The 16,512-nt window shown below is 40.9% G+C and overlaps 1 protein-coding gene across 1 annotated transcript; it reads right to left on the bottom strand.

Annotated features, from left to right (window-relative positions):
* Positions 1–9,423: 9,423 nt before the first annotated feature.
* Positions 9,424–10,118, bottom strand: NCBP2L (nuclear cap binding protein subunit 2 like). The gene is made up of 2 exons (XM_061408770.1): positions 10,086–10,118; positions 9,424–10,030 (listed from the first exon to the last, which is right to left on the bottom strand). The coding sequence occupies exons 1-2, from the start codon at positions 10,116–10,118 to the stop codon at positions 9,461–9,463; spliced, it is 603 nt and encodes a 200-aa protein (XP_061264754.1). The 3' UTR covers positions 9,424–9,460.
* Between the last annotated feature and the right edge of the window lie 6,394 nt (positions 10,119–16,512).

The raw sequence follows: 16,512 nt of genomic DNA, 5'->3' as shown, positions 1-16,512 counted from the left end.
TCTTGCATTTAAAGGCTTTAATATATTCACAGAGTTGTGCAAACATCACTACAATCAATTTGGAACATTTTCACTACCCTCCAAAGAAATCTCATACCCAATAGTGATCATTCCCCACCAACTCCCTGGATCCTGGCAAATATTAATCTGCTTTTCTGTCTCTATGGATTTATCTACTGTGGACACTTCACATTTCATTTTTTACTGGTGTCTCTCAGGATAATGTGCATGCGCAACTTCACTTCTTTTTGAGGCCAAATGATATTTTACTGTATGGATATACCACATTTATTTATCCATTCATTAGTAGATGGATGTTTGAGTGGTTTCCACTTTTGGGCTCTAATTTATGATGCTATGAACATTCATGTACAAATTTTTGTGTGTACATGTTTTCATTTCTCTTGGGTATATAACTCTGAGAAGAATTACTAGGTCATTTGGTAACACTTTGTTTAACATTCCAAGGAACTACCAGACTATTTTCAAAGCAACCATACCACATTATATTCCCATCAGCAATGTATATGGGTTCCAGTTTCTCTATATCCTCATCGACATTTGTTATGAGAATCTGACTTTTGGTTGCAGCCATCCAACTGTTTGCGAAGTAGTATCTTACTGTGGCTGTGCTTTGCATTTCTCTTATTGCTAAGGATACTGAATATCTTTTCATGTGTTTATTGACCATGGGTTTTTCTTCTTTGGATAAAATGTCTATTCATCTCCTTTGCCCATTTATAAAATTTTTTGGTCTTTTTAGATCAATTGTAAGAATTCTTTATATATTCTAGATACAAGTTCCTTATTAGATATATGATTTACAAAATGTTTCTCCCATTCTGTGGATTATCTTCTACTTTTCTAGTGGTGTCCTTTGAAGCAGAAAAGTTTTAAATTTTTGATGATATTCAATTATCTAATTTTTATTTGACTTTTGGTGCCATATCTAAGAAATCATTGCCTATGCCAAAGTCTTGAAGATTTATGTTTTCTCCTAAGAGTTTTATAGTTTTAGCTATCTAACCCATTTAAAATTAATTTCTGTGTATGGTGTATGATAATCAACTTTACTCTTTTGCATGTGGATATCCATTTAAAGTTGTTCCTGTCCCATTTGCTTTCAAGACTATCTTTTCCCTCATTGACAAAAATAATTTGGATGTAAATGTGAAAGTTTACTTCTGGACTCTCAATTCTATTCTAGTTGATCTATCAGGTGGGCAGAATTGAGCACTAGGTGCTTAGTCACTCTGTTGTGTCTGACTCTTTGTGACCCCATGGACTGTAGCCCACCAGGCTCCTCTGTCCATGTGATTTCCCAGGCAAGAATACTGGAGTGGGTTGCCATTTCCTTCTCCAGGGGATCTTCCTGACCCAGGGATCAAACCAGGGTCTCCTGCATTGAGGGCAGATTCCTTACTATCTGAGCCACCAGGGCACCCCATTGATCTATGCATCTATTCTTATGTCAGTACAACATTGTCCTGTTTACTGTTTATTTGTAGTATGTTTTGAAATCAGTAAATGTAAGCCTTCCAACTTGGTTCTTCTTTTTTTTCCTCCACCTCTCCCAGACTTTATTTTTTCAATTAATTTTTTTATTTTAATTGGAGGCCAATTACTTTACAATATTGTAGTGGTTTTTGCCATACATTGACATGAATCAGCCATGGGTGCACATGTGTTCCCCATCCTGAACACCCCTCCCACCTCCCTCCCCATCCCATCCCTCAGGGTCATCCCAGCACACCAGCCCTGAGCACCCTGTCTCATGCATTGAACCTGGACTGGCGATCTGTTTCACATATGATAATATACATGTTTCAATGCTATTCTCACAAATCATCCCACCCTCGCCTTCTGTCACAGAGTCCAAAAGACTGTTCTTTACATATGTGTCTCTTTTGCTGTCTCACATATAGGGTCATTGTTACCATCTTTCTTAATTCCATATATATGCGTTAATATACTGTATTGGTGTTTTTCTTTCTGACTTACTTCACTTTGTATAACAGGCTCCAGTTTCATCCACCTCATTAGAACTGATTTAAATGCATTCTTTTTAATAGCTGAGTAATATTCCATTGTGTATACATACCACAGCTTTCTTATCCATTTGACTGCCGATGGGCATCTAGGTTGTTTCCATGTCATGGCTATTGTAAATGGTGCTGTGATGAACATTGGGGTACAAGTGTCTCTTTCAGCTCTGGTTTCCTCGGTGTGTATGCCCAGCAGTGGGATTTCTGGGTCATATGGCAGTTCTATTTCCAGTTTTTTAAGAAATCTCCACACTGTTCTCCATAGTGGCTGTACTAGTTTCCATTCCCACCAACAGTGTAAGAGGGTGCCCTTTTCTCCACACCTCTCTCCAGCATTTACTGTTTGTAGACTTTTTGATAGTGGCCATTCTGACCATCATGAGACGGTACCTCATTGTGGTTTTATTTGCGTTCCTCTGATAATGAGTGATGTTGAGCATCTTCTCATGTGTTTGTTAGCCATCTGTATGTCTTCTTTGGAGAAATGTCTGTTAGTTCTTTGGCCCATTTTTTATTGGGCCGTTTATTTTTTTGGACTTGAGCTGCATGAGCTGCTTGTATATTTTTCAGATTAATTCTTTGTCAGTTGTTTCGTTGGCTATTCAGTTCAGTTCAGTCACTCAGTCATGTCCGACTCTTTGCGACTCTTTGCGACCCCATGAACCACAGCATGCCAGGCCTCCCTGTCCATCACCAACTGCTGGAGTCTACCCAAACCCATGTCCATCAAGTCAATGATGCCATCCAACCATCTCATACTCTGTCGTCCCCTTCTCCTCCTGCCCTCAATCTTTCCCAGCATCAGGGTCTTTTCAAATGAGTCAGCTCTCTGCATCAGGTGGCCAAAGTATTGGAGCTTCAGCCTCAACATCAGTCCTTCCAATGAACACCCAGGACTTTTTTATTTCTTCTAGGTCCTTGTTAAACATTTCTTGCATCTTCTCAATCCTTGTCTCCAGACTATTTATCTATAACTCCATTTTGTTTTCACGATTTTGGATTATTTTTACTATCATTATTCTGAATTCTTTTTCAGGTAGACTCCCTATCTCCTCCTTGTTTGTTTGGTTTAGTGGGCATTTATCATGTTCCTTTACCTGCTGAATATTTCTCTGCCTTTTCATCTTGTTTAAATTGCTGTGTTTGGGGTGGCCTTTCTGTATGCTGGAAGTCTATGGTTCCTCTTTATTGTGGAGGTTCCTCCCTGTAGGTAGGGTTGGATGAGTGGCTTGTCAAGGTTTCCTGGCTAGGGAAGCTTGCATCAGTGTTCTTGTGGGTATAGCTAGATCTCTTCTCTCTGGAGTGCAATGAAGTGTCCAGTAGTGAGTTTTGAGGTATCTATGTGTTTGGTGTGACTTTGGCCGCCTGTATTTTAATGCTTATGGTTATGTTCCTGCGTTGTTGGAGAATTACCTTGGTATGTCTTGCTCTGAAACTTGTTGGCTCTTGGATGGAGCTTGGTTTCAGTGTAGGTATGGAGGCTTTTGGATGAGCTCTTGTTGATTAATGTTCCCTGGAGCTGGGAGTTTTCTGGTGTTCTCAAGTTTTGGATTTAAGCCTCCTGCCTCTGGTTTTCAGTCTTATTCTTACAGTAGCCTCAAGACTTGTCCATCCACACTACAGTGATGATAAAACATCTAGGTGAATGGAGAATGTTTAAAAAATGATAATAATAAAAATATCTAGGAATTTCTCTGGAGTTGTTGAGGGCAGTGTGGGGTCAGTTCAGTTCCAGACAGTTCCTTGTTCCAGCTTATACTTCTTCTCAAGGTCTATAAGCCCCTTCCAATGTAGTCAGTGCTAACTACAGGGTTTTAATCTGTTGCACCTGTCACTTCCAAAGCGGATCCCTCTTCTTTGTTTATTTTGTCTTCCTCTGTTTGCAAGTCTCTTCAGTGTCTAATTTCTGCCCTGACACAAGGGGGTGAAGGTGGACACTTATTTAGGCTCACTTGTTCGGTTGTGCTGTGGGGAGGGAGGAACACTGCAAACAAATCCCACTGGTGTGTGTGGAGAATGCTTGTAGTGTCTGGGCTACATTGGGTTTGTCCCCACTCAAGGCGTGTGTGCTTTCCCAGTCTACACTGCTCAGGCTCCAGGTTGCTCTGCAGGGGAACTGTCTAAAGCTGGCCCTGGGTTGTGTGCACTCCCAGGTCTAAGCCGCTCAGGTTCAGGTTCTCAGGTACTCCACAAAGGCAGACTAGGTTGGGACTGTGTTGTGTGCCCTTCCCAGGTCTGAGCATCTCAGGTGACCAGGTGCTTGGCAAGCACACTCTCCCCAGGTGGATGGTGCATCTTATCACCTCCCCAGTCCCAGTCGCTCAGTTTCCTGGGTGTGCAGTGGGAGCACCGTCTCAGGTGTGCCATGTGTCTCCTCTGGGGAGCTGATCTCTGGCTGCGACCCTCCTGGTGGATGTCAACCATCCAAGATCCCAAGAAGACTTGGTTAGCAACTGGGAGCCTGCTCACAGTTTGGTAGAGGATGCCGTCTCTGGGGCCGAGATTGCCCCTCACCTTTTGGCTCTGACTGTCGCTTGCCCGCTTCTCTGCCTCTGGTGGGGGATGGGCCAGTCCACAGCCAGCTAGCTCTCCTCTGGTATTCACTCAGTCCTTTGTTCTGTGAATGGACCCAGCAGTTCCTTAGGTTAGAGCTTTTCGTGGGAAAGTTCTCTCTCTCTCTCTCTCTTTTTTTTTTATTCTCTCTCTCTGGCTATCTCAGTTTGGGTTGCTATCTCATGTTAGCTCCCTCAGATTGTCCTCAGGGCATTCAGGCCCAGTCCTTACCCTAAGCATGCAACCCATGACTCCCTGTTCAGCCCCTGCTTGCTGGTGGTGGACGTGAGTGTCTGGGCTACTTCTCTGCTGGGAGTTGTGGTTAGGCACGTAATCTGTGGGTGTTTTTTCCCCTCCCGGTTATGTTGCCCTCTGAGATTCCAAAACTCCCCACAGACCCGCCAGTGAGAGGGTTTCCTGGTGTTTGGAAACTTCTCCTCCTTCACAACTCCCTCCCTGGGACAGGTCTCCATCCCTAATTCTTTTGTTTCTCTTTTTATCTTTTATATTTTGTCCTACCTCCTTTCAAAGACAATGGGCTGCCTTTCTGGGTGCCTGGTGTCCTCCACCAGCATTCAGAAGTTGTTTTGCTCAGCGTTCAAATTTGCTCAGCGTTCAAATTTGCTCAGCGTTCAAATGATCTTTCGATGAATCTGAGAGGGAGAAAGCGGTCTCCCCATCCTATTCTTCTGCCATCTTAGGACCGCTCCCCTTGGTTCTTCTTTTTCAAGATGTTTTTTAGCTATTCTATTACATTTCCATATGAGCTTTTGGATCAGTCTGTCAATTTCGTTAAAAAAAAAAATGCCAGCTGGGGTTTCAATAGGAATTGGATTTAAGCTACTGATCAATTTGAGAGATATTGTCCTCTTAACAATATTAATAAGTCTTCCAATATGGGATACTTTTTCCATTTATTTAAGCCTTCTTCAGTTTCTTTCAAACAATATTTTGTAGTTTTCAGAGTGCAAATTAGACACTTCTTGTGTTTTTTCCCTAAGTATTTTATTCCTTTTTATGCTATTTTAAATGGAATTGCTTTCTTAATTTCATTTTGGATTTTTTTATTCCCAGTTCATAGAAGTGCAATTGATTTTTGTATATTGATTTTATCTCCTGCAACTTTGCTGAGCTATTAGCTCTAGTAGTTCTCTTTTTAGTGGACTCCTTGGGATTTTCTCTCTACAAGATCATGCAACCTGCAAATAAAGAATTTTACTTTTTCCTTTTCAATATGAATGACTTTTCTTTCATTTTCTTGCCTAATTAGTCTTAGCTTAAAATCTCCAGCAGAATATTGAACAAAAGTCTACTGTTTCTGATCTTAGAGGGAAAACTTTCAGTTTTTCACCATTGACTATGGGGTTTTCATAGATACCCTTTATCAGAGTGAGGAAGTTCTGTTCTATTCCTATTTTGTTGGTCATTTTTGTCGTGCAAAGGGAACTGAATTTTTTTCAAATATTTTTTCTGCATCTATTAAGATAATCATGTGATTTTTATCCTTTAGTCTACTGATTTATTCAACATGATTTTCAAGAATATGTTATATTGTAAGAACTACTGGAAGAGTCCTCTAGCCACACAGTATGAAAGTTCCTTTAACTTAACTGACAGTATGCTTCATAAGACATTGTCAAATGCTTAAAGACATATTTGGGAGCAGGCTAAGTGGGTAGCCACTAGGAGGAGTGGCTGGGAGATATGCCAAGGTACTCCTCCAGAAACATCCTGTGATAAAAACAAAATTTTAATCCCATGACTTGAAAAGTCTCTTTTTCTATTTTAGGGAAGTTGCAAAGAGGAGATACTAAAAACTCAGTAAACTTACCATTGCTGTATGCTGCTGCTGCTAAGTCACTTCAGTTGTGTCCGACTCTGTGTGACCCCATAGACGGCAGCCCACCAGGCTCCCCCGTCCCTGGGATTCTCCAGGCAAGAACACTGGAGTGGGTTGCCATTTCCTTCTCCAATGCATGAAAGGGAAAAGTGAAAGTGAAGTCGCTCAGTCGTGTCTGACTCTCAGTGACCACATGGACTGCAGCCTACCAGGCTCCTCTGCCCATGGGATTTTCCAGGCAAGAGTACTGGAGTGGGGTGCCATTGCCTTCTCCGATTGCTGTAGGCAGAGTAAGCTAAATTGGCCAGAAATGCATGTCAGGTGCTCCTCTTTCTCCCAGAGAGTAAAAATAAATATGGCTGGGTGGAGTCCTCGACATCAAGACAGAAAGGCTCGAGAAGCTTGCTTGAGGGAAAGAGAGCTCAGATATGATGTAGTCAGTGAGACAATTTCTGGAGAAAGAAAACTCTAATAGAGGTTTGGACCTCCCGTCCTGACTGCATATAAGGGAAAGAGATAATAGAGTACCCTGCTTAACACCACCTTCGATGGAGACTCCTTGGTTTGAACCCCAGCTCTGCCACTTACTAGTTGGTGCCCTTACCTCTCTGAGCCTCTGTTTTCTCATCTATGTAAGGGGCATAGAGTTGTTAAGAATAAATGAAATTGTGTTTTAAATCCTCCCTCAAAATGCCCAGAACTTAATTGTCATAAAAATTGACATTCCCTTTCTTCTCCTACTCAGGAAAGTATGTTACTGATGAGAATAACATCAGGACACAGGGTGAAGAAATCAAGAGTAAGATGGGGATTTTATAGAAATTCCCAGATGAAAGGTCATGAACCCTGGAGAGGTATGTTTGGGTTCATAAGAAAACAGTTTAAATCCTTTATACAAGAATAAAATTAAGAAAAAGTAATCGGTATCAGAGTACTTTCAGCTGCATGTCAACAAGCTGGTTTACAGAATAAAATACTGTATTATCTCACATAATAGGATATCCAGACATAGTGTGTGCTACAAGGCTAGTTGATTCAGCATCTGGGTAATTTCATGAAAGACACAGTTGCTTTGGTTCTTCTTCCCATCATCTAAAGAGCCCAATTCATCTTGGGCTTGTTTCTCTTGTGGTTGTAAGAAGGCCATTTGTAGCAATCACTGTACACATACTTATTCATATGCAGTAGGAAGGAGAAAGCCAATGGTTCATTCAAATATAAATTAAAAATCCTTCATTTCTGTCTTACTGGGGTCCCCATTGGTCATTGTCCACCTATGGCCTTATTAATAACTAATCTCATGGGATTGTAAACCTCTGATTGGCTTAAGCCTGGATTCCTAAACCAATCACTAACAATAAAGAGGGAATTACCATAACTGATTCACATGACTGATAGTTGATAAGCCTTTTGGGCCCCCAGAGGAGGATGATCATGGCATGGAGCAGAACCCCCAGGCAATCAGCAATGAGAATGTAGTTTGAGGAACAGACTTCAGTGATTTTAAGCCACTAAGGCTTTTGGGGTTGTTTGTCACTGCAGCATAACCTAACCTATGTTTTAACAATATAAAATGTAAGTAAAATGTTGTAAACTATGTTGAGAGAATTGAGAGAAGAGAAGCGCCAGTGGGGGTGTAACTGAGCTACATCCTCGTCTCTGAAAGCAGAAAGTCAACAGATGACATTTAAAATTAAAATAAACAGTGTAAGTAGTCATGTTATTTAGAAATATGGAGAAAACTACCAGGAAAGATACCATAGTCATTTAGTTCAGTTGCTCAGTCATGTCTGACTCTTCGTGACCCCATGGACTGCAGCATACCAGGCTTCCCTGTCCATCACCAACTCCTGGGGCTTGCTCAAACTCATGTCCATCAAGTCAGTGATGTCATCCAACCATCTCATCCTCTGTCATCCCCTTCTCCTGCCTTCAATCTTTCCCAGCATAAGGGTCTTTTCCAATGAGTCAGTTCTTTGCATCAAGTGGCCAAAATATTGGAGTTTCAGCTTCAGCATCAGTCCTTCCAATGAATATTCAGTGCAGATTTCCTTTAGGATGGACTGGTTGGATCTCCTTGCAGTCCAAGGGACGCTCAAGAGTCTTCTTCAACACCACAATTCAAAAGCATCAATCTTTGGTGCTCAGCTTTCTTTATAGTCCAACTCTCACATCCATACATGACTACTGGAAAAACCATAGCTTTGACTAGACAGACCTCTGTTGGTAAGGTAATGTCTCTGCTTTTTAATATGCTGTCTAGGTTGGTCATAGCTTTTCTTCCGAGGAGCAAGCATCTTTTAATTTCATGGCTGCAGTGATTTTGGAGTCCAAAAAAATAAAGTCTGTCACTGTTTTCATTATTTCCCCATCTATTTGCCATGAAGTGATGGGACGGGATGCCATGATCTTAGTTTTCTGAATGTTGAGTTTTAAGCCAACTTTTTTACTCTCCCCTTTCACCTTCATCAAGAGGCTCTTTAGTTCTTTTTCACTTTCTGCCATAAGATACGAAAACAAGCTGCTAAAATAACTGAAAGTTATTACCCAGGGAATAGGCCTAAGGTAGGAAGAGGAGGGGCAGGAGGATTTTTGCTTTCCTTATAGTCTCCTCTGGATTTTTTTTAATACTTTATAATAATGTGCTTACATTCCTTTAATGGCTTTTTAAATTGTTTCCAATTATTTGACTTTATTTTATGCAAAGTCTACAAAATGATCATTTCAGGTTCTGGGAACATGGTCATCTAAAATCTTCCTGAATGGGAAGTTGTACTTTTCATGACTCATATCTCACATAGCTAATTTATTCCTGAAGGACATTTCACTTTTGACCACCTGATGATCAAACTGGTAACCTGACAACCAGTCTCAAAATTAAGATAAGAACAAGAGACTATTTTTGTTTGCACCATTTAATATCATTTCAGAGAGAAAAATACATCAATAGGGCTTCTGCCCAGCAAATAAAGTAATTTAAATTTGTTATGAAATGGGCTATTTGCTGACCTGGCATTGTTCTTTAACAAAGACATTTTGAATGGATTCCTCTTCTACCAGGGACCTGAGCCTGTTTTCCAAAACCTCCTCTATCAACATTGAAGTCTTCATGAAACGCATCTCCTAACTGGCCCCCAGATTGACCACGGCCATATTGTCTGCCCTCTCTAAAGCCTAGATCCCAATCTGTGCAGATAATATGGTCATCTAGGCTGGTGCCATTTAGAAATTGCATGGCATTTTCGGCCTCAGCTCTGTTAAAGTATTCTACGAAACAGAAACCACAGCCCATTTTCTTTATTTTATCCAGGCCCATATAAACATTCTTGATGTCACCGCACCTACTAAAGAGCTCATATATTTGCTCTTCGGTTGTATAAAAGGAAAGATTCCCCACATAAAGTGTGGAGCTTTCCATCAGTAATCTTTCTTGCTCATCGTTGTCATCACTAAACTTCTGGTCCCAGTACTCGCTCAGCTCCAGGGAGGAGTCATTGCACAGAATGCTTAGGTCATTGGACGTGGCGCCATGTGGGCACCATGAGGGCGGTTCCTGATCCAGCTTAGCAGTAGTGACACCGCCAAAGAAGCCCTAAATTAAATTTTAAAGAAAGTAAAGTTACAAGGAGGGAAACTAAAATACAAACTTGTGTGTATTTGAGGTTTGCATCCAGAGGCATAGACAACTTCAGCTCTTGACTGTGAAAATCACATCAAGGCAAACCAAAATTGGTAAGTTCCAAGTCCCAGGAACATGGTCATAAAATCCAGTTTTGCAAGTCTTCCTGAAAGGGAAGTTATGCTGCCTTAGGTTGACTCAGATGTTGTACATACCTCATCTATTACCAAAGAACACATTTAATAACAGTACCCTCCAGGAAAATACAGCATAAAATGGTAAAATGAATCAAATTTTCATGGAGAATGAACACTACCACCATTCCTGACCAAGGACTATGCATCAGATAAAACATACCTAACCAAAGGCCAAAGCACCAATACAGTTGTGACATACTCTCATAATTTAAAATAACAAATTTGTGATTGAGGCCTATAATATTGCAATCACTATATTATACTGTTGAATTAGGCAAAATCTCTATACATTATCAAGTACACCAGTGAAGTGAAAAGGGAAAGTGAAAGTCACCCAGTCATGTCTGACTCTTTGAGACCCCATGGACCATACAGTTCATGGAATTCTCCAGGCCAGAATATTGGAGTGGGTAGCCTTTCCCTTCCCCAGGGGATCTTTCCAACCCAAGGATCGAACCCAGGTCTCCCACATTGCAGGTGGATTCTTTACCAACCGAGCTATCAGGGAAGCCCTCAGTATACAAGTAATTATATAAAAATGAAAACTCTCTGGCATCACAAACTTTGATCTAAATTAAGATTAGATTTTATTAGCAATAATTTCACTTATTATCTTAGACTTTAGAACTTTAATTAATTGAATATTCCAAGTCTATTTAAAAACCCTTCCCAGATAATTTTAATGAATGCCTTTTTCCCCCTTTACTAAATGTTCTTACTGTAGTTGGAGGCATTAAACATGATTCAACTGGGTTTAGCTACACTTTTCAAAAATATGCATTAGTTCTCCCCCCTCCCCTGACTCCAATTTTGCAGTGGTTCCCAAATTTTAGTGGGAAAGAAATATCTGCAAACTAGACTGAAATGCAGCTTCCTGAAGTCCACACTTAAGAGATTCTGACTCAGTAGATCTAGAACAAGAACTGACATTTAACATGTAACCTGAGCCCTTCAGTGATCTAGATGCAAACGGTCTAGGGCACACTTGGAGAAACTCTTCTGAGGAAATGCATTCTCTTACCAAACCTACAATGAGCAATCTTTATTTGCCAGGCACTATGCAAAGTGCTATGAGTGAAAAAATGAAAAAGACAGTGTAAGTATGATTTTCAGAAATTATTGTATCCCCAGCAACTAGCATGAACAATGACTCGCACACACAGTAAACATGCAATAAATACCTCTTGAATGAAAGAACGCATGAGTTCAGAATTGACTGATTGCAGGGGACAAGTAAACAAGAGAATACAATATGGTGTGATCCATACTGTTTTAATGATATACATGGGGAAAGAGAGAATGAAACAAATGTTTATTGGGCATCGACTTTGTGATAGACTTTGTGTGCACTTTCCACTACATCACACAGGAGGAGGAACAGTTATTCAGTTTGGAGGCACCAGAGAGGGTGTCCAGAGGGAAGGTTGGATACACTGATTCTCAAATGACAAGGAGGGTGTGTGCATGTGTGTGTGTGTGTTTTGGGGGAGGGGAGAATATAGAAATTTAGGGAACAAGCCAGACAGAAGAAACATGTGCAAGAGTAAAACTCAAAGAAAAATAAAAGCATAGAAAACTGAAATGGGAGCCTAAATAAAACCAGGTGCAAACAACAGTGCTGTACCATTCAAAGCAATAAAAATGGGGGCCTCTGCTTATTTAGATGTCATTTGAAGAGCAGTAGCAGCAGCAGCAGCAGGAAGCCCACTGCCCCCAAATCTTCCTGACAGCCTTTCAGTGACGTTTGAAACTCTGGAAACTTTCTGCTGGAAACTCATTACTTTGAGTCATTGACAAATTGCCCCTTTTAAAAACAAATATCCCTCCCAGACTTCATTTCCTTTTTTTTTTTTTTTTTTGATCTGGTTACTAGATTGGCCGATCAGAGACTGTGATATCTATAGTGGATTGCAATTCATCCAGGCATTAGGCAAAGTTTCCCATATTTTCCTTGTTGATAAGATAGTAAAATATAGGCTGGGTGCCCCAGCTGTTTGTTGCGATGAGCCTGTAACTAGTTGAACAAATGAGTGATTTGGTATCATACATGAAGGGAAGTTGTAGGAGTGAGCCAAAAAGCTCTATTCTTGGCTGTGTCTTGTTCAGCTCATTTATAATTTTGGCTTCCTACAAACAAGAGCTTTAAAAATGGTCAGAATATGGATGTCCAAAGATGGAATGGCTGCCTTGGGGAACAGTGAGCACTAGGTACTAGCACTAGGAATTCAAGTCAACCTTGGAGAATACCTTGCCTGGAAGTCAGCAGTGGAGACACCCCTTTTAACCAATGTAGTGTTGTGAAAAGTAGAAAAAACAGTGAAAGTGTTAGTTGCTCAGTCATGTCCTACTCCTTGCAACCCCATGGACTGTTGCCCACCAGGCTCCTCTGTCCATGGAATTTTCAGGGCAAGAATACTGGAATGGGCTGCCATTTCCTTCTCCAGGGGATCTTCCTGACCCAGGGATCAAACCTGCATCTCCTGATTTCAGGCTGACTCTTGTAGTGTCATGAATCAAGCATAAATTTTGAAGTCAAAAGACCTCAGTTCAAACCTAAGCTTCACGACTTATTATCAGTGTGACCCTCAGTAAAGCAGTTAACCATAGTGATTTCAGTTTCCTCATCTGTAAACTGGGGATCAAAACATGTACCTTGAAGCAAGTGCTGTAACAATGTCATAGGGGAAAACACCTATCATAGTGCTTAAAGGGGCTTCCCTGGTGGCGCAGACAGTAAAGAATCTGCCTGCCAATGCCAGAGGCATAGGAGATCCAGGTTTGATCCCTGGGTCAGGAAGATCCCCTGGAAGAGGGAATGGATACCCACTCCAGTATGCTTGCCTGGAGAATCACATGGACAGGGGAGCCTGGCAAGCTACAGTCCAAGCGGTTGTAAAGAGTTGGATACAACTGAGCGACTTTCATTTTCACTTTTCACAGTCCTTAAAACACTGTTCAGTTCGGTTGCTCAGTCATGTCTGACTCTTTGCGACCCCATGGACTACAGTACACCAGGCTTCCCTGTCCATCACCAACTTCCAGCACTTGCTCAAACTCATGTCAATCGAGTCAGTGATGTCATCCAACCATCTCATCCTCTGTCATCCCCTTCTCCTCCTGCCCTCAATCTTTCCTAGCATCAGGGTCTTTTCCTATGAGTCAGTTCTTCACATCAGGTGGCTGAAGTATTGGAGTTTTAGCTTCAACATCAGTCCTTCCAATGAACATTCAGGACTGATTTCCTTTAGGATTGATTGGTTGGATCTCCTTGCAGTCCAAGGGACTCTCAAGAGTCTTCTCCAACACCACAGTTCAAAAGCATCAATTCTTCAGCACTCAGCTTTCTTTATAGTCCAACTCTCACATCCATACATGACTACTGGAAAAAACATAGCCTTGACTAGATGGACCTTTATTGGCAAAGTAAAGTCTCTGCTTTTTACTATGCTGCCTAGGTTGGTCATAGTTTTTCTTCCAAGGAGCAAGTGTCTTTTAATTTCATGGCTGCAGTCACCATCTGCAGTGATTTTGGAGCCCAAGAAAATAAAGTCTGTCACTGTTTCCATTGTTTCCCCAACTATTTGCCATGAAGTGATGGGACAGGATGCCATGATCTTAGTTTTCTGAATGTTGAGTTTTAAGCCAACTTTTTTACTCTCCTCTCTCACTTTCATCAAGAGGCTCTTTAGTTCTTTGCTTTCTGCCATAACGGTAGAGTCATCTGCATATCTGAGGTTATTGATATTTCTCCTGGCAATCTTGATTCCAGCTTGTGCTTCATCCAGTCCAGTGTTTCTCATGATGTGCTCTGCATATAAGTTAAATAAGCAGGCTGACAATATACAGCCTTGACGTACTCCTTTTCCTATTTGGAACCAGTCTGTTGTTCCATGTCCAGTTCTAACTGTTGCTTCCTGACCTGCATGCAGGTTTCTCAAGAGGCAGGTCAGGTGGTGTGGTATTTCCATCTCTTGAAGAATTTTCTACAGTTTGGGGAAAGGTATAGAATCAGAAAAATCCTGGGAAAGACCAGCATTTAAAGGGTGGCAGAGGTAGAGTCCACAAAGAAGCATATAAAGGAGTAACTAGGGAAGAATGAGGAGAATCAGGAGAGGAGCAGCAGCACCAAAGCCAAGGAGTAGACACTTTCAAGAGAGGCATGAGGACAGAAATGGAGTGAGAGTGAGATGTTAAATGCAGCAGCACGATGTCCAGTAAAACAGAGGTCTGTTAAAACAAAGACTTAAAATTGTTCATTGGATTTGGCAATCAGGATGTCATTAGTTTCCTTAACAAGAGCAGTAACAGTGGTGTTCTGGGATCAGAAAAGGCAGACTGGGTGGGGGGGGGGAGGTGGATGTGGAGGGAGGCAGGGCTGGCTTTTGAATGGGAGGTGAGGAAATGGAGATAATGAGTGTAGACTATTCTTTTGAAAGGCATCTGTGATAGTGGGTGGAAAGAAATAGGGTGAGCACCAGTTAAAGATAGAGCCAAAGGAGAGTTAGCTTCTTTTTTTTTTTAATTGAAGTATAATTCATTTACAATGCTGTATTAGTTTCTGGTATACAACAACATGATTCAAGTATATATAAATATATATATATATATATATATATATATATACACACACACACACACGTATACACATATATACACATATATATACACATGCATACTAACATATATATATTATGTATGTATGTATATACATGTATGTATTGTTGTTGTGTTGGTTGCTCAGTCATGTCCAACTCTTTGAGACCCCATGGACTGTAGCCTACCAGGCTCCTCTGTCCGTGGAATGCTCCAGGCAAGAAACTGGAGTGGGTTGCCATGACCTCCTCCAGAGGATCTTCCCAACCCAGGGATTGAACCTAGGTCTCCTGCATTGCAGGTGGATTCTTTACTGTCTGAGTCACCAGAGAAGCCCATATGAATGTATACATATAAATATATGTATATTCTTTTTAAGATTCTTTTCCATTATAGTTTATTATAAGATATTGACTATAGTTCTCTGTGCTATACAGTAGGATCTTGTTGCTTATCTATTTTCTATATAGTAGTTTGTATCTATGAATCCCAAACTCTTAGTTTATCCCTCCCCCTACCTTTCCCTTTTGGCAACTATAAGTTTGTTTTCAATGTCTGTGAGTCTGTTTCTGTTTTGTAAATAATTCATTTGTATCAATTTTTTAGATTCCATATATTTGTGATATCATAGGATTTTTGTCTTTCTGACTTTCTTCACTTAGTATGATAATGTCTAGGTCCATGTCTGTTTATTTTGTAACAGGAGAAAGTCATGCATATCTAAATGCTGATGGGGAAACAGCCAGTAAAAAGACAAAGAGTGGTTGAAGATACAGACGAGTGAGGTGATGACTGAAGAAGAGAGGTCAAGGAGGTGAGAGAGAATAGGCTCCAAATCATAAGCAGTTTCTGCAATGTAAGAAGAAAGGAGGTAGGACATGTAGGGATGCAACTCTGTGGCAGGGTGGGGTGAGGGTAGGAAATGGAAAGGATGAAACGTGGACATGGGTCATTTACAAGGACATTAAAGTCACTCAGGATAAGGGCCAGAGTTGGGGAGACTATAAGTGAGATGCCGAGATCCTCAATAAGTGAGAGACCTGGAGGGCAGTGGATATGAGGAAGAAGCCTGGGAAGAAGGTAGCTATGCCATCTCCTGGACCCAAAGGAGGTTCTCAACAAATGTGAAGAAGTGACTTTTTAAAGCCAACACAATAGTAAAATCACATTAGAAGATCATAAGAAGGAACAGTCCTAATATACTAAGCTCAGTTCAAACCACACTACACCCACTCCTAGGTGCCTTATTTTAACATTAGCATTTACAAACTATAGTGAATTGATTAGCAACTGGGCATATTTAGTCTAGCAAAGAGATAGTTAACCTTTACAGGAAGATGTGGCTAGTGTCATGATACATTTGAAGGGTTATTTCTGCTCCCTATGGTCAAAGTAAGATTAATGGATAGAAGTTACAAGGAGAAGACTGCAAATCTTTTTTATGCATGGCTTTTCATTTATCCAATGGCAAAATGTGAACCTACCTAGTATATTCAAGTGAAGATTGGATGAATACCTACCTGAAAGGGGTGTCAGAGAGGCCACAGTTGGAGAGAGAAGATGGAAAAGCAATGGAGTTATTTCGGGCCACAGATCATCAAGTTGATTTGTAGACATTGTGAGAGACTATTTCCTACTTTATAAAGTAGAGCTTGGCTAGAATAG

This window comes from Bos javanicus, chromosome X (genome assembly GCF_032452875.1).
Source record: "Bos javanicus breed banteng chromosome X, ARS-OSU_banteng_1.0, whole genome shotgun sequence".
In the NCBI taxonomy this organism is placed as follows: Eukaryota; Metazoa; Chordata; class Mammalia; order Artiodactyla; family Bovidae; genus Bos; species Bos javanicus.
Note: the sequence above shows the minus strand (reverse complement) of the source record. Positions and strands in the feature narration are given on the sequence as shown.

Bases quoted from the DNA above. Each gene is read 5' to 3' on its own strand.
- NCBP2L (XM_061408770.1), bottom strand. From the start codon at position 10,118: ATGCCTCTGGATGCAAACCTCAAATACACACAA. The intron at 10,031-10,085 runs GTTTGTATTTTA...AATTTAATTTAG, and splicing joins CAAACCTCAAATACACACAA to GGCTTCTTTGGCGGTGTCAC.